This window comes from Rattus norvegicus, chromosome 1 (assembly GCF_036323735.1).
Source record: "Rattus norvegicus strain BN/NHsdMcwi chromosome 1, GRCr8, whole genome shotgun sequence".
NCBI classification, from domain to species: domain Eukaryota; kingdom Metazoa; phylum Chordata; class Mammalia; order Rodentia; family Muridae; genus Rattus; species Rattus norvegicus.
Window position 1 is genome coordinate 249,889,614 of NC_086019.1, and position 21,337 is coordinate 249,910,950.

General features: G+C 48.0%; 1 protein-coding gene across 1 annotated transcript in view; it reads right to left on the reverse strand.

Moving 5' to 3' along the window:
• The window catches only part of Tll2 (tolloid-like 2), a 115,517-nt gene that overhangs the window by 27,564 nt on the left and 66,616 nt on the right, over positions 1 to 21,337 (reverse strand). Inside the window, 5 exon segments of the mRNA NM_001191898.2 lie at positions 3,111 to 3,213; positions 7,609 to 7,724; positions 10,433 to 10,557; positions 17,690 to 17,795; positions 19,070 to 19,248. Of these exon segments, the coding sequence (NP_001178827.1) occupies positions 3,111 to 3,213; positions 7,609 to 7,724; positions 10,433 to 10,557; positions 17,690 to 17,795; positions 19,070 to 19,248 (629 nt within the window).

A 21,337-nucleotide genomic window follows, 5' to 3' on the forward strand; every position in this document is an offset into this window, starting at 1 on the left:
ACACACACGCACATGCACATGTATGCGCAAACACAGAGAGACAGAGACAGAGACAGAGACACACAAAGACAGAGAGAAGGAGAGAGACAGAGACAGACAGAGTGACAGAGACAGAGAGCGCGAGAAACAGAGACAAGAGAGAGACAGAGACAGAAGGACGGAGAGACACAGAGAGCAATAATTCAGGTAAAATATGAGCAACCCCCCCTCCCAAATCAACTCAAGCCATCACCATTGCTAATAAACTGCCAGACCACACAAGTCCCGTTCCAGCACTGAGCACAGCAGAGACACCAGGATCCCTACTGAGAAAATTCCCACTTGCCATTCGAGCACAGTGAATGCCTGGAAACCAGTCCTTGTCCACTCTCCGGAACGTGTCTTGGCCTCTCTGGGAAATTTGGCTCCTTCTTCCCATGGCTTTAGTCTAACCCATTCCTGGGTGTAGGGCTGCCAACCTGGGCTAGTGGAAATTCAGGAAGCCTGGTTAACGTTGACTCCCAGATAAACAACACGTGGGCTGTTTCACCTGACAACATGGGAGGGAAGGACTGTAAAAATTTAGCAGTCACCTGTCCCCTTCACCAGCACATTGGAATTCTGGTTTGACTTCAGTCACTAGCTAGCTGTGAGACCTTAGTATGTGCAAGACGCTTGGCTTTCCTGTGCCGTGAGGGGTTCAGTGACTTGAAGGTATCTGTCAGGTCGAGGGTCTGCGATTCCTTGGACTGATGAAGCTCTTCCCACATGGCTTTTGTATTGTGGAGAATCTGAACAGCGGACAGGTGCACAAGACACAGCGTAATGCTGCCCTCCACCTGCACACCTCCTTCCTTGGAGGCCACCTGTCCATCCCTTGGTGAGCGTCCTTTCTGTGTGTTGGGTACCAGACAGGACACACAAGAGGTCAGTGCGATCATTCTCTGACCCACTTTTGTGGGATCCTCTTAAGTTGTATTCCAGGAGTCTTACCCAGAGATATTTTCCAGGTAACAGTGGCAGTCAGACAAGTTAAAAAACCCCTGCTCTCAGGAGCCCGGTGGTGGTGCTGGTGCTGGTGCTGGTGCTGGTGCTGGTGGTGGAGGTTGGGATGAGTACGTGTGTGCAGGTGCACTTGCACATGTGTGAGGATGTTGTATCCAGGTACAATGGAGGCCAGAGATCAACATCATGTGTCTTCCTGACTCTCCACCATAGTTTTTGAGAACAGGGTCTCTTGCTGAATCTGGACCTCACTGGTTCAACTAAGCTGGCTGGCTAGAGGGTTCCAGGGACCCACCCATTTCCACAACTACCCCCTAGTACTGAAACACAGACATACACTGCAGTGCCTGGTTTTAATGTGGGTGCTAGGGATCCAAACTTTGGTCCTTACCCTCGTGCAAAAAGCACTTTCCTCGCCAAGTCATCTCCCTGCCCTGCACCCTGCCAGTTTGGCACACCTGACCAGTGCTGCCTGTGACCTACATCTCTGACTGTTACTTCCACATCTGTTCATCTTAGGCCAGAAACAGAACCCAGTGCAGACAAGCTCCGCCCTGTTTTGGGCAGTATAACCACTTGTCTATGCTCACATTCCTATGCATACTTCTGGGGAGATCTTGCCTTGTGTATCTGGACTATGAACCATCTGACGGTTTTTTTCCCAGTGATGGCATGCAGACCTAGCTGCTCCTAGCACTTTGGAGCTTCTAAGGACACAAATTCCCACCTGTCTCTACCCTTGGGAAATTAAACTCACATCTTCCTAGATCCAGGCACTTGTGGGCTATCCCCACTGATAGCTGAAGGCTAGAGATTATGCACAGAGAAGGCTACAGGTGCCCTAGAGTCTACCTTGCCTGGTGCAACTGTCTCCCAGGTCCCCCAGGATCTAACACAACACGGGGGCTTTCTCTCACGTCACCACCTGCAGCTAACTGCCCGGCAACGGCTCCTTCCCGGGTTCATCATTGTCAGCACAGCAAGTGTGGCTTTTCCACTCCCATGAAGGGATACAGGGCACCGAGTCACCACCAAAACCTTGGACTTGACCAGACCAGGAGGCCGTTGTTCAGATGGTCCTAGCAATAAGGACACTGTACGCTCGACTGCAGCTCTTCTGTCTGCCTCTCTGTTGGTCTGTTTCTCCCTGCAGGTCCGTTATAGCTGTCTTCCTCGGACCAACGAGTCCCAGAGTCGGCTCCCCAAACCCAAGACCACTGATTCTAGGCAGTATTAATCTCCCCTGATCACCTAGAGAAATCTATCTTGAGAAACCTTTCTCTTTACAGTGTCTTCCTGTGGCCTTTCCCTCAAAGATCCAAGTTTCCTTTGGTGGAGGAGTCTGTACTTCTGTCTATTCCACAGAAGTCATACCTGCCCATTAAAAACTCTGGAAGTGAAAGCCAGGCCAAGAACAGAACAGAAACATTTAAGAAAAAGCCTCTAAAACAGCCACCAGGGGTTATTTACATCTCTAATGTTATTTGAGATCTATATCCTACATCATAAAATGGTTCCTCGCAGCTGGGTTCAGCCCGCGCAAGGGTTTAAGTAATGTCATTTTGACAATTTAAGACAGCGCAGCTGTGCATCTAACTTTATCAAACCAGTCCCATTCCGCTCACCTCTGCCTGTGACAGCCGCTAACTGCAATTCCTGCGTTATACACATCTTTCTGTACATGGATGTGTTTGAAATCATTCTATTTACCCTACTCTGTAACATTCTTTTTCGCAGGTTAGAGTACTGGGGGAAAATCTCTCTGTATCAATACACACACTCCCTTCCAATTTTCTTTTTATCGGATGGGAATTTTCCGTTGAAAAGGTGTGTCACGAATCACTCGGCGAAGCCCTGCTGCTGAACTTCAAATTCTCTGACTCTTCCTGCTTCCGTGCACCTCCCCGTTGCTAGAGCTTTGCACGCTTCCTTAATCAGTTCCCTAGGAGAAATTCCAAGGACTGGAACTGCCGGGTCATAAGGCACTGACAGTTTTTTAAAAACCTTTTTAACACGTGTGGTCAAATGGAATGGTTAGAGTTTTACAATGACAAGAGGGCCCGAAAGGAAGAGCCTCCCGGACAACACACCCTATCTCTCACTCTGACGGCTGAAGGTCCACTCACCCAACAGGGGGGCCTTTCTCCAGTAACCATCCCGGATCTCCACGTAATCGTACCAGCACAAGCGGCTCTTAAACAAATCCATGGAGGTGAAATTTAGGATGATCTGTAAAGAATTACCATAAAGTAGGGTTGAACAACAAAGCCAGCAGAGTTCTGAACGGCGCATCTTACAAGCCGATGTTCTCGTGTTACCCCTTAGCATACAGAGCCCTCGGACCGCAGTAGGAACATCTTCCCAAAACACACACACGCAGGAAGTCTCCTGACATAAAATAATAAACCTTAGGTGGAGTGGGGAGTAAACAGAGGGAGATGGGCCCTTTAGTTCTGTCTGGGGAGTCTCTTGAGCTTTTGAAGTCGGTGAGGTGGTTTACAGAAAGCAAGATGCGGTTAAAGATAGGCAGGGGCAAGGTGAGACTAGGGATTTGGGAGGAGGTAGAGAGGTCAGCGAGGTTCAGAGATACGGAAGGATCTTGTAACATCATCAATCATTCCAGACGGTCTGGGGTTAGCTCAAGTGCAACTGAGGGCGGCTGCGATCCGCGTCCCTCAGCCAGGACCTCTCATTCCTGAAGTGATACCATCTCCGAGAGCCTTCCTGAACTCGGTCCACCCATTCAGCCCTGTCATCTTATTCTTACTGATTGTCCGCCTACTGTGTGTTACTGATCTAGTTCTCCTCCATGTCCCCTTCTAACGGCTACTGTTGGCGTGATCCCCAGACTACCCAGCCTTCCACAGCTTGAATCTCAGGTTTTGCAGAAACTACACACTTAGGAAACCCCTAAAGAAATCCCTATACCCTTATCTTTAAGTCCAGCCTTGTTTTCTAAACTCTCTTGTTTTCTAAGCTAACCTCTGTCTCTTTCTCAGTGCTCCACCGGTTACAAATGCCCTCACCCGGCCCAGGTAAGTATCGCATTCCTAGTCCGCGTTCGGGTGAAACCACATGATATTTGACCTTCAGGAATCCCCATTCTCTCTCCCTCTTTGGGGTGTCTAATCAGATAGATCTGGGCTCACACCTCAGCTCCGCCCCCTCTCGCTCTAGAATCTTGCGAAAGTACTTGATTCCCTCATCTGGAAGACAATGTGCACACCACCAGGTTGTGGAGGAGTCTGTGAGAGAAACAGCATACAGAGTGGCTAGTGCTGTGTCCGGCTGTGTCTGGCGTGCGGGAAGCACTCCATAAGCACACTTCTAAAAGTCAGAATATACACTGAGTGTGCCCTTCGCACACCGCCGCTGACAGTGCATCCCTCACAGGCTTTCTTTCTACCCTGATTGTCACTGAGAGCGCCCACTCCTTCCCCAGGGCCAATCCCATCCAGTGGGATTCCTCCACGGAGACCAGCGGTCTCCTAGGAAATGAAGAATGAATTCTAAAGAGCAACAGATGGGGTTGCGTGTGGCTGTGTGAGTGCCATGGGCGTGTCTCCCAGATGCCTAGGGAGTGAGGAACCCAAGCTGGGCGGCATCTTAAATTGGGGTGTCCCTGGGTTTCCATCAACTCTGCATTCTGCTTGTGATGAGGCGGGGTTCAGGAATGCTTACAGGCTGGTCCCAGAAGAATTCTTTAGTCTCTGCTCTTTTAAGATTACAGTGAGGAAATGTTTAGTAAATCTTCCTTGGAAACACATTCATGGTCTGACTGAGAGGGATAATTACTCAGGCTGATTATTTTAAGTACGTTAGTGAACCGTAAAGACCATCGGGGAAGAGGTGATGAGCGAGAGGTGCTCTGAGAGTCAATCAAGTTTGCTAATTACCAGCAGCGCCGGGGAAGGCTGGCTGACGCAGAAATGGGAATAATTGCAGGAATTTCAACGATGTATATTCTCTGTGCCCCCAGTGAGCACTAATAATTGAGACTTAGTGAAGCTTACACGGTTCAAACATATCACACAGCCCTGCTGTGCAGCACGTCAGTAATGCAGAGGTTACCAAGCCCTCCTCCTCTTCCTCCTCTTCCTCCTCCTCCCCCTCTTCTTCCTCCTCTTCCTCCTCTTCCTCCTCCTCCTCCTGCTTCCTGCCTGTTAGCATCACTAGCAGGCACAGCCATATCCATGAAAAAGGTCTATGTCTTGGGTTCAAGAGGATAACAACGCTGTGTTTGCATATGTGTGCAAGTGTGTGTGTGTGTGTGTGTGTGTGTGTGTTCGTGTGCATGTGTGTGTATGCGTGCGCTCTGTGCACCTATCTATACACACTTATATAGAAGGCAGAGAAAGATGTGGTTTGTCTTCCTCTATTACCCATCCCCTGATTTTCTGGAGACAGGGTCTCTCGCTGAACCAGAAACTTGTCATTCTGGCCATGCTGGTTTGCCAGCAAGCTCTCAGAATCTGCCTGTCTCTGTTCCCCTAGGCTGGATTGCAGGCTCAATAGGCCATGCCTGGCCCTTCATGTGAGTGCTGGGGATTTGAACTTGGATCCTCATGCTTGCACAGCATATACTCTTACCCACTGTGCAGTTTTCCAAGCCCTGACATTGTCTTACTACTTAACTGTGACAGCACCTAAGCACATGTAAATGCATGTGTGTGAGAGCTCTGTCTCCTTTGTGTACCATGACGACAGACCAGTATTCGGGTTCTCAGGGCCTCCATGGTGTGGGCTCCCGTCTCAACTCTCATCAAATTTAGTCACCCTGAGTGAGTGCAATTTTCTACTCTGTGATGAGCAGAGTATCAGCAGCTAGCGGGTGGGGTTGGTACAAGGATGTGATTAATTGACCTACAAAGCTTACTGAGGAAAGACTCCACTGCACAGAAAATGCCTTCAATGGACTGTGGCCGCTGCTCTCTGGTCCTCACATTATACTTAAAGTTATGAAGTAGGAATATCTGTAGGCTGAAAATATCAACTATACCCCACTATCTCTCCTTGTCCAGGCTTGGCTCCACCCTCACACGTCCACACATCCACTTGACAAAGGTTCACTGTGCCACGGCTGTGCCACTCACAGTGGATGCTGTGACCGATGTGGACGATCTCTGTCCTCAGTACGCCTAAGGACTATAAGTGACAGAATACAGTGGTTATGATACTAAGCCATGCTTTGACATGTGTGGTCCTAGAGAGATTTGGGAACACAAGGATATCCCTTCACCTAAGCCCAAAGAAAGAGGGCTAATCAGAGACAAGCTCAAAAGTATCTGGATTCTTCCAATGAAAAGATAAAGACTGGAGAGATGGCTCAGTGGTTAAAAGTCTGAGCTGTTCTAACAGAGGACCCTAGGTCAGTTCCCACCACTCATGTTGGGTGGCTGATAACTGCTTGTAACTTCAGCTCCAGGGGATCTGGGCTCAGGGAATCTGGGTCAGCTTCAGCTCTCTTCTGTACTCCATGGGCACCTGTACACACACACACACACACACACACACACACACACACACACACACATACAAACACACACACACACACATACAAACACACACACACACACATACAAACACACATACACAGACACCCACACATATACAAACACACACACACATGCACACACACACACACACACATACACACACACCACACACACATACACCCTTCAACACATATACATATAATTTACATTTTAAAAAAAATTTAAGAAAAGATAAAGCTCAGAGTTCAAAGCCCCATTCTGTATTTTACTATGTGGTTGGGCCATTTCCCCTCAGATTCTTTGTTCGAAGAATGAACATAACAGTGCCCAGTAGTGGAGCAGAGCAGATCCATCCTTGGATGGAGGAGAAGAAGTTCTGGCCCTGAGCTCAGCTCTAGAGCACAATGAAATCTTCAAAGCCAATGGATACAGAGCTTTCTAAGCCTCTAACATCTTCCAGGGGCCCAGGGCCTTGGCATTCTCCAAGCTCCACTATAAGACATTCCATGGATTCCTTCCTGGATCTGACAGCAGACACAGAAATGGCCAGCCCACCTACCAGAAGGCAGCCATGGGAGCAGCTGCCAGCAAGGTTGGAGTGAATGATGTGGGTTGAACATCAACACAGGTGGAGGGAAAAGGTGGCCACGTTGCCACCTACCAAACCACTACTCTAGTATGTCAACACATTCTAAACTGGACACTTGCCCTCTAGCGTACCCTAACAGTCCAGACAGATAGAGTATGGTTTACCTGACAGCTTGATTCATAACCTATGTAGACACTTAGTACATGCCAGGCCTCCATTTATATGAGTAAGACTGGCTTTGAAGTTATAAAACAGAGAAAGCAGTGCAAACAGGTGTGCTCCTGGCACACAGTAGGTACGCAGAACAGCTGCTACTATTAACAGCACATGGGTTGGGTTCTCCTACTCCACTTGGCTCAGGGTGTCACACTATTCCAGATGGGGGCCCAGCCTACCTTTTAAAGATGATGTTAACTGTTTATGTGTGTGTGCGTGTGTGTGTGCGTGCGTGTGTGTGTGTGTGTGTGTGTGTGTGTGTGCAGTGTGATACCCAGGTATGTGTGCACTGATGTAATCAAAAGAGTTAGTGTCTTCACCTACCTTTTCCCCTGGGGTGACGGAGATCCTCCAGACGCAGTGGGAATAAGAGGGGTAGCCATTTGGGAAACCAGGTGCAGAGAAGTTTCCTGATGTGTCCTGTAGTGTTTCCCCACACGCTGCGCAAGCAAAACGACAACTCTGAGGCAGGCACACACAGGGCTTCCACCCGAGCTACTCTACCCAGGCCTGTGGAGTAAAAAGCCTTTCCCAAGCCAAGCCCTATGAGTGACTGATGGGAGGTGAGCCAAATGAATGGCCATTTTTTCCACCAGGGCAAGCAAAAGTAGCATCTTGGTGCCAAGGGGTAGCGCCCAGAGCTCCTGCCAAAGGCTCTCAGGACTCCGTGTGGCTTGATCTTGGTTCAGATCTCAATGCTCCAGCCATGAGCTGAACCAACCAGGGTCCAGTGAGATCACCTACATCACACCGAATGGGTCCACTCGGGGTTTGTCCCCCACAGAGTGTTCCAAGGATTGTGAAATTGATTCGCTGATTGGTTATGAGAGAGGTTGAGTCCAGAGCCTTGGGCATGCTAGACAAATGCTCTACCACCGAGCTACAGGCCTCCAGTCACACTGGAGCCTTCATGACTGCCTACGACAGCAACCATAGCAGGGAGAGCACAGAAGTATAAGCCAGGAAAGCCGAAAGAAAATATGCTTCGGAACTCCTTTATGCTTTTAGCTTGACCTCGCCTCCTTCCCAATCCTTTTCTTGTTGCTATTAAGAGCTACCAAACAAACAGGAAAGCAGAGAAAAATGCAGGGGTATGGGAAGCTATACTAGGATGGTCTACAGAGTGCTCCGTTTGTCTCTGAAGGTTGCCCAGTAATGGATGAGTCTAGAACATAGAACCTGCATGGGAAAAAAATTACTTCTTCTAGTTCTTCCTTAAAAGAAATGAAGAAAGGGGGAATTCCTGCAGCCTGGGAGCTAAAAAACATTTGTATTTCCTGAATTATGAAGACGGATACCCCCAAAACTATGAAGCCAGTGGCTGGCTGAGTGTCCATGGCTGCATGAGTGGGTAACCATGCAGTTATCCACGAGCTACAGGAACCAGGATCCTTTACACATCTCCTCCCTCTCTTGATGCCGCCTCTGCTTGGCTGTTGCCCTAGCTTGCAGTGACCCCTTGGAGCATCCTTTGCTGCTTTTGGAGCTACAGGAAAGAGTGTGCAGAGGTCTGCCCATCATTCGCCTCAGGAAATCCTGGCTATCGGGGCCTCAGTGTCACATTACAGAACAACTGCCAGGCAGAGTGAGGCTCTCTCCCAGCGGTCAACACCCGCCTCCCGAGGGTTCCATGGAAATTATTTTAGAATAATCATCAGCATCCTGCAAGAATAGATACATTACTGTGTGCTCCGGGATATTTACCAGCTGCCGGGGAGCCTTTGGGGAAACAAGCAGCTTTTACAGTGTAACTAAATAAATACTATGGCATTTCCCAGGGAATGCTCTAAGGTTTCCCTTTGAATTCGGAGGGTTATATGATACGTGTGTCCCGCATTTCAGCCCTAGCGTGCCCCCAGATGACTGAGAGATGGCTGAACACATTTCCTCATTCCGTGAGGATGCAGCCTGCACAGCATTTTGCAGTCCCCGTGGTCCTGCCTTGTAGGGCAATGTCAGAGCCCCGATTTTCTCCAGTGGCCCCAGTTTCAAATATTCCACCACAAATCAAAATGCATCTTGTCTGAAGGGTGTGGGAAAAGCTACTGGAGCTATTGGTGATGGAAGTCCCTTCTGTCTTCCCCAGTCCCCTAAAGTTCATTCTGCCCCGCCAGTGCACAAACTTGCCTGCTACAATTGATGCTTTGCACGGATTTAGAAGTGCCTTGGGGTACTGATCCCAAGATGACATGAAACAATAAGGATAACAAAGCAGGTTAGTTTTAATTGTCAACTTGATACAAAATGGTACTCCTGGGAATGAGTTCGAATGGGGAATTATCTAGATCGGTTGGCCGGTGCGTATGATCTGGGAGGTTGTCTTGATTGTAATTTGAATAGGAAGACCCAGCCTACTGTAGGCGTTACCATTCCCTAGGCAAGAGGTCCCAAGGCAGGAGAAAGCAAACAAGGAAGGATCCACGCATTTCTTCTCTCTCCACTCTTGACTGTGAGCATTTAAGTTCTTGCCATGGCTTCCCCCACCATAATAGATTGTAACTTCAAACTCTAAGTCAAAAAAGCCCTTCGTCTCCTGGGCTGCTTTTTGTCAGGATTTTATCACAGCAAGAGAAAGGAAACCAGAACACAGATGAAGGCACAGAGGGTCAGTCTGAGGAGGGACCGCTGCCCTAGCTCAGAACAAGCCTTTGCTATGCCCTAAGATACTCTCTGGTCTTCAATAGCACATGCCTGGTAACCAACCCTGAGACACAGCACACTTGTTTGGTTTTGGGAACCGGACCCTTATTATCCCCAAAGCACACTCTCACTCTTCGTCTTCCTGCTAGCTCTTGGTTCTTCCTTTGCTATATTAACATTCTCCAGTTCCCTAGAAAGAAAAGGGACCCTCAGAGCAACTGTGCCGCACTGTGCTGGTTTCTCATGCTCTCTTCTCTCTTCACTCAGTGCTTTGTCAAGAACTTCAAAAGCCTCCCTTGGTCAGGTTTTAAGGCTCTGAGCCTGCTACGCTCCTCTCTCAGCTTTCTGCTCTGCACTGCATACTTCCTAACAAAGACACGAGAAATCATAGCTGCCAAGCAGTGGTCCTTTCAGTTCCCAGCAAGGGGATGGGGTTGCTTGTACACAGCATGCATTGTGTAGCATGGGATGTTAGGAGTTGCTGGGAGTCCCCGCGACTCACAGTTACCTGGGCATTTGTACAGCTTCCTGGCTTGAGCTATATCTCCCTGACTGAGCCGCACGCGTTGGCCAATGGTTGGCCTGACGCCATTGTCGTCTCGACGGGGGAGGATGGTGTCTAAGAAAACTCCTCTACAGGAAGAAAAAAAAAAGAGAGAGAGGGAGGGAGAAAAGTCAAGGCTGCCAAACTATGTGTGAGGAGACTCCCAGTCTTCATTTCCTTCCTGGTAACCCATCAGCGTCCCTGTCCCCATCACTTGCCACCCCTGCCCCTTGCTGCATGACTGAGTGGTTTCTTTCTCACCTTGTGATAATCCATCTCATCTGATCTGCCTACTCATTTCCCAATGGGAAGGCAACTGCCAAGTTCAAAGATGCACCCTAATCCAGTAGTCTGAAGCCTGACTTTCTTAGGTATACGGAGTACTTCCACAAAGCCCTTGATAGGCCCTTGCCCTGGGGCCATTCTATTGCACCATTTGGCGATCACAGTGTGAGTGGCTCCCCCTGGAGTTGTGCACCAGGCAGTACTTTGTGTAGATAGATAGGTCTTGGAGCTGCTACGGGAAGAGCCTGCGGACTGGTCCAACAGCTACACAACAAGCACAGGTGGGTGAGCTGACCAGTCAGATTTTGCTGGCCAGATCAGATGGACCATGAGCTAAATCAGGAGCACTTAGAGGTCAGCAAAAGCCACCCATTCCTGTGTCAGGCCTGCCTTGCTACGTGGGGTAACTTGACATTCCTCTTCCCTTTTCTGAACCTTTCTGAGCCTCAGTTTACTCCTCTGTACAATAGGAGTTTGTCTGGTTGCTCCTGTTGGTCTCTTCTAGCCCTAGCACCTTACTCTACACTTGTGTGACTAAGATCTAAAATGCGAGGGGCATTTCTAAAATGTAAGAGGACCCCCAGATGCCTGGCTGAGCCCTGGCTTACTCAGTGCAGAGTGCAAGCCTCCTCCTCTGCCTGTAGAGCCTCTATTTAGGCCTGTCCTATAAAGGGACCCTTCTCCGAGTCTTTATTCTAGGAAGCGTTGTCTCTGCTCCTTTTGGGTGCTCAGCTTTCGTTCGCTCGTCACCCTGACTGAGCTCTAGCCAGATCAGCGGTGCTCAGGGGGGACTTCTCAGTGTCATCTTCCTTCTCTACACCTCTGGAAGCGGTCAGCTCCTCGTTTCTCACTGTCCTCCCCGGGTTCACAGGCTTCACTGCATGAACTGGAGAGAGAGCAACCACATCTACTTCCTGCTCGGATGATGCCCCTGCCTCTGCTCTTTCCATGCTGTACCACGGAGAGTTCTAACTACCTGCAGAGAATTGTTTCCTGTTCGGAGTCATCTAGTAGACCCAGTGCCTGGAGCCACCTCCCTGTGGCAGGGGCCGAGATCCAACCCTAACTCTGGCTAGGAACTGAGCTCATCCTGCCCTTTGAGTTATCTCCTGACCTTCGCCTCTGGAGATTGGGTTAGAAAGTGCTCTCAGCTCCTCCCTGCTCCTCACTCTCTTCTTATCCAGAAGAAACTGGTGACTAAGTTCTGACCAGTGAACCTTGCAGGCAACCCTTGACCCCGTACCCTTCTCCTGGTTGCCAGACAATTGCCTGAGTTCATGTGATCAGCACCTCTTGAGGAATCCTCTCCAGAAACTTCTTGACTGTGTCCCCTTCTGTGTGAGCCCAGCCTCTTTTGCTTCAGTCCTGCAGTGTTGTAGTAGGGGCACCCCAGCAGGCAAGGATAGGTGTGTGCTTGGCAACTTCCTGTCACTTGGCTGTCTGGGACCTTTATTCATGGCTTCTGGCCTCCTCTGCAGTCATATCTCCTGTTATCTCCTTCCAGATCCCAAATTCCTGCATAGACTGTCCTCTCCCTAGACTACCCACCCCCTACTCCCAACCCCTTGTCTCGCCAACCCACAGATCCTATCCATTCTCTGGACCCCCATCATCTCTCTCCCTGGCTTAAAAGTCTTCTAGGACCCTGTCAATCCCTCCCATCTGACGTTGTCATATTCTCTTGACTAATTTCCTGTCATATTACATACATTTTTTTTAAAAAAATGTGTGGTGATATTTTCTCCTCTGTCAAAAGAAAGTTTCTCAAGATTAGATTTCTCCTTTCTATCCTGGGGGGAGAGGGAACACACATCCTACCTACTTCTTTAATTAAATTATGCAGCCACAATCAGAAACTATCTTCAAAGAACTTCGCAAAATAATTATTTACATTCAACAGAATCAGCTAAAAGATACACAGCCTAGTTATTAACTGCTCTCTCTGTCTCTGTCTCTGTCTCTGTCTCTGTTTCTCTCTCTCTGTCTCTCTCTGTCTCTCTCTCTGTCTCTCTCTCTCTCTCTGTCTCTCTCTGTCTCTCTGTCTCTCTCTCTCTCTAGTTCTGTGCTCTCTTATATTCTCTGCCACACTGGATAAAACACACCTTCATTTCTTTCTGCTTACATCACCTTGTTATCTTTTTGGCTGTGAGATGCTTGTTTTTCCCAGTCAGACTCTCAGTGTACTTTCTCTCCCAGAAGCATTTAACCCCCTGCCCTGACTGTCTCTGAGTCTCATGTCCTCATTTCTGAGTCCTCCAAGACACTTCAGTGGCACCCCTGTTCTCCCCTCCTGACACCAGGTTTGAAACCCTAAGTCATGACCCCTAAGACAATTCTGAATTCAGTTACCTGCTACACAACAGAGACACTTCTGCCCTAGCAAAAGACACGGCACCTTGGGATAGCTTCCTTGAAAGAAGAATTTGGGGCTTAGCCAGTGACAGTGGGCCACCAGTGGGCCTGCCAAATACAGACCATGTTCCCTCTCCACTGTTCTTAGGGCATCTCCATGTGCCTTCCTGTCCTTTCCTCTTCAGAGGACCCTGGGAGGCAGTCCTATTGCCACTAGGCTCCCCAAGTGACTTGGTGTAGGAACAGAGCTAGAAATGGAGAGCCAGCTCGAGCACCTACACGGGACTGGAAACTTCGGCCAGAGATTTTCCTCCTCTGCCTACTGTGCATGGAAACCTGTTGCTCCTTGAGCACAGTAGGTGATGGTCTGAGTGCCCAGGAGGCTTAAGACAGAAGTCCCAGGCTGGACACTGGCTCACAGCCAGTCTTTGGAGCTAGGACATCAATGCAATTCTCTGAGTTACTGACAGACAGCTGGACTCTGGACAATGCCCACTCTCAGAGCCATCCTGTATGTAGCACTGTAACACTGCACCTTTTCTCTTTCTGGATAGACAGTGCTCGGCACCGACTTTAAGCTAAGCAGGGACGGTTTGGCAAATGCTTTAGAGGATAAAAATGTCAGCTCTGAGTTTTCCAAACAAAGACATCCCTGGTACCAGAGAACTGTCTCCTCATCTCCTGGACCCATGCCCAGAAAAACTTCTAAGGACATCATCCCCCATTGCCTGGGCCCAACCAAAGCGGGAAAGGAAAAAGGGCAATAAAACCAGAGGGGACAGAGCTGAAAGGAGAGAGCTCAGGTCGTAAAGAGACTCAGAGACACAGAGACGAGTTTCCCATCAGCAGGAAGGGCTTTGTCTCACAGGCCTGTGCTCTGCAGGCAATCCCCGGCTCCCTCACAAGCTAAAAGGCAAGCTTCGGTAAAACCATCCAGAGGAATGAGTTGCAGTTAGAACTGGAGAGGCCTCTAACAAACCACCCACAGAGTCCGCAAGTAAGAACCTGTTGTACAGAACAACCTTCTAAAGCTTCATACAGAAAACCTTCGCAAAGACCAGTACAGATATCCAAGATATTTGTGGAGGGAAAGATTCCAAACTCTGGGGCAAGAGCTGATCAGAAAGCTAGGGGAGATGGTTGAACTAATGCACCTCACCATCTTGATAGTGATGTGCCTTTGAAAGACAGGTTGCCATTTCTCTCATCAGAGGCAGAGTGTATTTCTTCTCTTACCTGATTCTGGCCTTCTGGGCTGCTCTGGACAATAGAATGCAAGAGAAGTGATGCTGGGCAGGTTCTAGAGTCTGGCTTTTAAGAGAGCCATTTTTAGACTCCCCAGCCCAGTCGAGCTCTGGGCAAGACGAGACCAAAGAAAGAGCTGGACTGACCCAGAAACAACCACAGTAAATTGTGGTTTGAGACACTAAGTCTGGTAAGGAAACCGTGCAGCAGTGGGTATCATAGCAGTAGCAGAAGTCTGCCTGGGGGCCACGGCCTTACACACCCTGATGCTGTCTCTTGCCAATCTTCCTCCTGGGCTTCTAGGCACTTTGGATGAGGTGTGATTACTTCATGGGTTTGGCCCAAGGGTTTCCTCTGGTCTGTGCTGATAAGCTAGTTCATGCTGACTTTGGAGTTAGTCAAGGTTTCTTCCTGAGGGGCAGAAGCGATGCGATTATGAGCTAGAGATCACAGGAGGGGAAACGATATTTAGGAAAAAGAAGAAAGTAAGGCAAAGTAGGATGCGCCTCTGCTTGGCCCTAGGCCCCAGAACTTAGTGCGGTGGATGGCAGGGGGCCACTGAGAGGAAGGTGGCTTCGTTTCTATAGCCTCACATGCCCTACATAGCAGAGGCTCACAGCTCCCATTCTGGAGAGGAGCAACGACCATTTCCTCTCTCATTCCTCTATGATGGAGATCTCCAGACCTCTTTGACTTCACACATTCACTTTAAACAGTAACAAACATCTACTGGGAATCTAGATGTTAGAGACTCAAAGAGAAAATGAGGTAGTGTCTTTGTCCAAGGATCTCAGTCTACTGGGGGAGAGAGAGATGTGTCAGATAGACAGAGATGGCTCAGCCACTAAAGACTAGGCTCATGACTAAAAAACACAAAGTGATATGAAGAGTTACAGAAGTTACAGAAATAAGACCCAAGGCACAAGCTTCTCAGTTGAGCCAATGTGACATTGTGTCCTTGACAGTCGCTATATTCCAGCCCCTAGCCTCTGGGTGACAGATGGTGCTACATTATTCCTTTCATGTTTTCCACATCGAGTCTCAACCTAATCCCAACACTTACATTCTCATCCACCTCTCTTATCCCCCTCTGTGTTCTAGCTGGCTTCAACTATCAGCTTGACATAGACTAGAGTCATCTGAGAGAACCGCCTAGATCAAATTGGTCAATGGGCCCCCTGGGGGCCATGTTGATCATTAATTGATGTAGATAGGCAAAATCCACTGTGGGTGGCACTATTCCCTGGGAAGGCGATCCTGAGTTGTTAAAAGAAAACTAGCTTCTGAGGTTAGAGATACAGCTCAGTAGTTAAGAACTTGCTGCTCTTGCGGAAGACCCAGGTTCAGTTCCCAGTACCCACATGGTAGCTCACAAAAGCCTATAACTCCAGTTTCAGGAGACCCAGTGTGCTGCCCCCGAGGGCACCAGGCATAGGTGAATGAGCCAGAAAGCATTATTCCACTGTGGCAGTGGTTCTCAACTGGTGGGTTCACAACCCACACATCAGGTATTCTGCATATCAGATATTTACATTACAATTCCTAACAGTAGCAAATTTACAGTTATGAAGTAGCAACAAAATAATTTTATGGTTGGGGGTCACTAAAACATAAGGAACTGTATTGGGGGGGTCACAGCGTCAGGAAGGTTGAGAACCACTGCTCCTTGTTTTCTGCTTGAAGTTCCTTACTTCCTTCAACAATGCACTAAGACTTGGAAGTATAAGAATGAAGTAAATTCTTTTCTCCCAAGTTGCTTTGGTCATAGTATCTTATCACAGCAACAAAATGGAAACTAGGACACGTCCTAGCCCCAGAATAGATTCCTTGAGGTCTAGTTAGTTTACCAGTCCAGAAGAGGAAGCTCCTTCACTTCAGATTCCTGTGTGGCAATGCCACAGAATCACCTGTCCACCCTTCACTCACGTATACTAGACTCGGAGGCTGCACATGGGACTGGACCTAGAGGGTCTTAGAAAGCACTGCTCCATCTGTCTCAAGGAGACTCAGGAACTGGTTTGAGCAACACTCTCTGTGGGAGGGCTGGAACTCCCGCTTGGGCGAAGTAGACAGGTCATGACTGAAGCAGATATATGGCTAGAGAAATAATGTCCCTGAGGAGCTTGGGATTTACCAATTTGGCAACCTCATGGATAGGATGCCTTGCTCAAGAAACAAAGAGTTCTCTTGGCTTCCTCTTCAGAGCCAACACAGCCAAGCCAATGGCTCCCTTTAATCCTGACACACGTAGAGACCCAGGATGATGAGTTTTCCTCTTTGCCATGCCTACTGGGAAGCAGTATTTGCTGCTCGAACTGAAAAGCCTCCACATCCTGCTGACATACATTCTGATCATTGACTTCCAGACTTCAACATGGCTGCCTGATTTCCCACCATGCTCTTTTGCTGCATGCATGCGTGTATGAGTGTGTGTGTGTGTGTGTGTGTGTGTGTGTGTGTGTGTGTGTGTGTGTGCGCGCGTGCGCATTGGAAATCACCTCAGAGCTTTCTAGAGGAAGGATTAGATAAATGAACAGACTGTTGTAGGAGGATGCTTAACAGCTAAAAGGGGGGAAATATTTGCAGTCCGTCCTTATAAGTGTTCCCTTTAAGGGCTGGGAAGATTGCCAGCTGGGACTAGTGGGATGAGCATCTGTGCACAGACACTTATTTGGACTAGATGCAAGAGCGGTGTGGAGAACACTTCTCCCTGCACAGCCCCACACATGGGACAGACCCCAAGTGTACCTGAGGTAAATATCAGGCCCAATCCTCCTCTGCTGAGTAGCACCCATTCCTAGGACCTGAAAGCAGAGAACCTGGGTCTTTGTTCTCATTCTGATCTGGGTACCTGAGCTCTCTCAAGATGGCTGGAGCCTAGTTTTCTTTGTCTCTGAAAACAACCTGTGATTTACAGTCCTTCCATCTCTCACACAGCCTAGCATCCAATAAACACAGCCTCTTCTAGGATGACGGCAAGTACCTCCCGATTAGTTTAGGATGTGCATTAGTCAGAGATGCCCCCACCCAATGGGAATTCTACAAAAAGCCTTTAGGCTATTCTCCCCGATGACTTTTCCATAATTTCTCTTCTCCAGTTGCTCCTTGTGACAGGAGGGCATGATGGAAATGCCAGCTTCACAACGGGACTCAATCTCATTAGCAAGAACATGATTAGATTGTATTTCACGGCAGCCCAGAGGCCACTGTATTTCAAGGGTGGACAAGCCAACCATGGTTGGAGCATGCCCAGACCCACTCACTCTCCACAGACCTCAGGACTCCTACCCAAGCCTGAGGCAGGTGCAATAAAACAGATGTCCCAGCAAAGGTTCCGACCTTGAGAAGGTGTTCCGGGCATAGTGCATGATGCTGTCGAAGTCGTAGGTCTCTCCCAGAGAGCTCACCTCGCCGGCTTCCATTTTTAAGAAATTATACTCCTGACCTGTGACACAACACTCTGTTAAGGACTATAGAAGTAAGGCAGCACCCAAAGTGAAGCTGGGAAAAGGAGGGTCCAGGGTAGCTTCCTACTGCTCCTGTTACCTGAACAGCCAGACAACAGGATTGGTTGGGCTTCTGATTATTCTTTGGAATAATGTAGAAATTTGAAACAGGGTAAGCCTTATGTTCTCTCTGCCCCACTCCCAACACCCCTCCCCAAATGCCATTTGAAATTTACAACTATGCTTGCAGAAAGATTAGCACTCAATCTACTTGTCCAAAATATTTTGTTTTAAAAAAAAAATCCAGCAGCCAACAGAGAGATACAGAGACCAAACATTAGCTGGAGCTTGGGAGTCTTGTGGAAGAGTTGGGAAAAAGACTGAGGGAACTGAAGAGGACCGGGACTCCACAGGAAGACAACTGAGTCAACTAACATGGACCCTTAGGGGCTCCCAGAGATTGAATCACCAACCAAGGATCGATCACAGGCTGAACCTAGGCCCCCTGCACATATGAAGCAGATGAGCAGCTTGGCCTTCGTGCAGGTTCCCCAGCAACAGGAATGGACCTGTGCCTGCCTGGTTTTGGATCCCGAGTCCCTAAATGGACAGCCTTGTCTGGCATCAGTGAGAGGGAATGTGCCTAGTCTCACAGCAACTTGATGTGCAGGATGGGGGTGGGGGTGAGGGTGTTGACATCCAGAGGGGAGGGTGGAATGAGGGAGGGGACTTGTGTGAGGGGCACTAGGAGATGAAGGGCTGATATTGGGTTGTAAAGTGAATCAATAAAAACATTTAGTAAAAAAAAAAAAAATCCCTTGGATTCTGATCTTACAATGTGAAGAAACAAGAAAATAAATCAGAAAGCTAAATCCCAAATGTTTTGTCCTCTGAAGCAAGTTTAAAGCAGTCTGGGGGAAGGTTTGGTCTGGGATGTGCTCTCCTCACAGGTATGATGACTTGAGTTCGATTCCCAGAACCCGTGTTAAAAAGCTGGCCTTGGGGACAGAGATGAGTGGGTCCCTGTGCCTTGGCAAGTTCAAGGTTAATGAAAAACTTTGTCTCAAAAGGGTAATATGGAAAGACCCTGAGAATCCACACCTGAGGTTGTTCTCTGGCCTCCACATGCCACAAACATGTGAACACACGTGTACCAATACATACACAAATCAGATTTAGGGCAGCCATATAACTTAGCAAGCTACTTTCAGTGTCCCAAAGCCTACGGATGTCCACTCTTGCTGGGTTCTAGATTCCACCCAGGATCCCTTACCTGGCTGGATGTTTTCTCTGATGATGGTGACATGCTGGTCTCGGTCTGGCCGAGTGTGTTCGTGCCAGAACCCAACCACGTGGCCCAGCTCGTGAGCCACGATGCCGAACTTGTCACAGTTTTTCCCAATGGATATGGCCTGAGGGCCACCTCCTCGGCGTCCCACGTAGGAACAACAGCTGGGTGACAGAAATATGCATATTAGCAGGTCTGAGGGCGTCAAAGGGAAGAGGCAGGCTCTGTTCTCATTGTACCTTCAAACTCATGGTACAAAGGTGCATTTGAAAAAAGAATGCTATGTATTGATCATGTGAGCACGCACGTCCATGTTGCAAAAGACTGAGCTCTCGCCCCTACTCCAATCCTATCCAAAGACAACAAGAAAGCGACAACATTTTCCCATTCTAAAAACCTGTCAGACTACGCACGGATAAAGAACATATTTAACTTTTTATTCACTTTGTGATCAGCAACCCAACAGTGGATGATGTTGTGTGGCACCGGTTCTCCTTGCCTTCTTCACTAATCTGCATTTGTTATGATTTTCTGGAGAGAAACGCACCGAAGAACTTCTGGTAGTGTTCCAGTGGCTTCTTGCCACTTCCTCGGACTTAGGCTGATTGGCAGAGCCTTGCGGTTTCTTCTGGAGAGAACTGCCATTGCAGATTTGTGAATGGTGTTTGTGAGTGGATTGAGCCACTGCTACTGATTTGTGTGAACCAAACTGCTGCTATCCTGACAGCAAAGAATGGGATCGCCCCCAAAGAACTACTAAGGAGGTCCACATCCCACTTTGCCCAAGTAGCCTTTTCTTTCCCTGGTGGTTGGTGGGCTAGATGGATGGTTAAAGCATTGAAGAACCCTTATTAAAGTAGGTTGTGAAAAATCTAAGCCTATAAAGTTATTGGTCTGTGCCAATGCTACATGTTCACCTTGGAGTTGTCCACATTTCTTACCCTCAGTGTTTCGAGCACCTACTCACAATTCTGCTGCTGTGTCTCTGGCCATTTCCCTTTTCTCTCTTTCTAAGTTTGTGTGTTTCTGCACTGTTGCCTTTTCTTGCCTCAAGTAGTTATCTACTGTTTTTATTTGGTTAAAGAATTCACTCTTGGGTTTATTAGCCCGATAATGTTTTGCTTTGTGTCTTTACTTGTGTTCTCATTGGGCTAATTCTTTTGTGATGGTGGTACACACACACACACACACACACACACACACACACATGCACACATGGGGTGGGCATGATCAAGAGATCACCAGCTTCTGTGAATTAACAATGTCATCATCATTCTTAATTAGGAATGTTGTTTATTTTGTGGACATATCTTTAGCTTTATCTCCTTCCCTTTGAACTGTCGCGATTTCATTACTAGACATTATGCCGATCTTGGTTACCTGATAAAGGCTATAGACCCAGTGGAGTTTGTAACAAAAAAGTAGAGTGTTTACTCTTATTACCATGCCATTTCATTGTTTTTCTTTTTTTTTAATTTATTTATTCTATATGAGTATACCGTTGCTGTCTTCAACACACCAGAAGAGGGCATCACGGATCCCCTATGAGATGGTTATGAGCCACCATGTGGTTGCTGAGAATTGAACTGAGGACCTCTGGAAGAGCAGTCAGTGCTCTTAACTGCTGAGCCATCTCTCTAGTCCATCATTGCTTTTCAATATGAGAATATTTTAATGCCGTTTCTAACTTTTATAAGCTACTAAGATGTTCTTAAAATTTAATGTTTATTTTTGCTTTTAAAATGTGTGTGTGTGTGTATGTGTGTGTGTGTGTGTGTGTGTGTGTGTGTGTGTCTGTGTTTGCAGGCATGTGTGTCCCAGAACACAGAACACAGATATTGGGGTCAGAGAGCAGCCTAAGGTATTGGTCCTCACTTTCTACCTTGTTAGAGACAACAACTCCCGTTGTTCACTGCAGAGCTGAGGGTTCTTCAGTCTGCCTCTTTTCCCATCTCCCCCTTAATGCTCTATCCAGCTTTAGGTGGGCTCTGTGGCTCTGAACCCAGATCCTCCAACTGGTGTAGGAAATCACTTTACCCATAAAACCATCTTCCCTACCATCTACTGAGCTATTCTTGGTATTTAACAGATGAGCAGGTGTCTCGGCCTTCCATGTGCATTTAAAGACATGTTTTCAGGGTATAAACTAACAGGCCTGCAGAGTCAACCCTACTAACTGTATCTTCCAAGTCCTTTACGAATCCTTAATTATTTTTTGTCAACTTGCCAACCTATTTGGACTTACTGTAATAA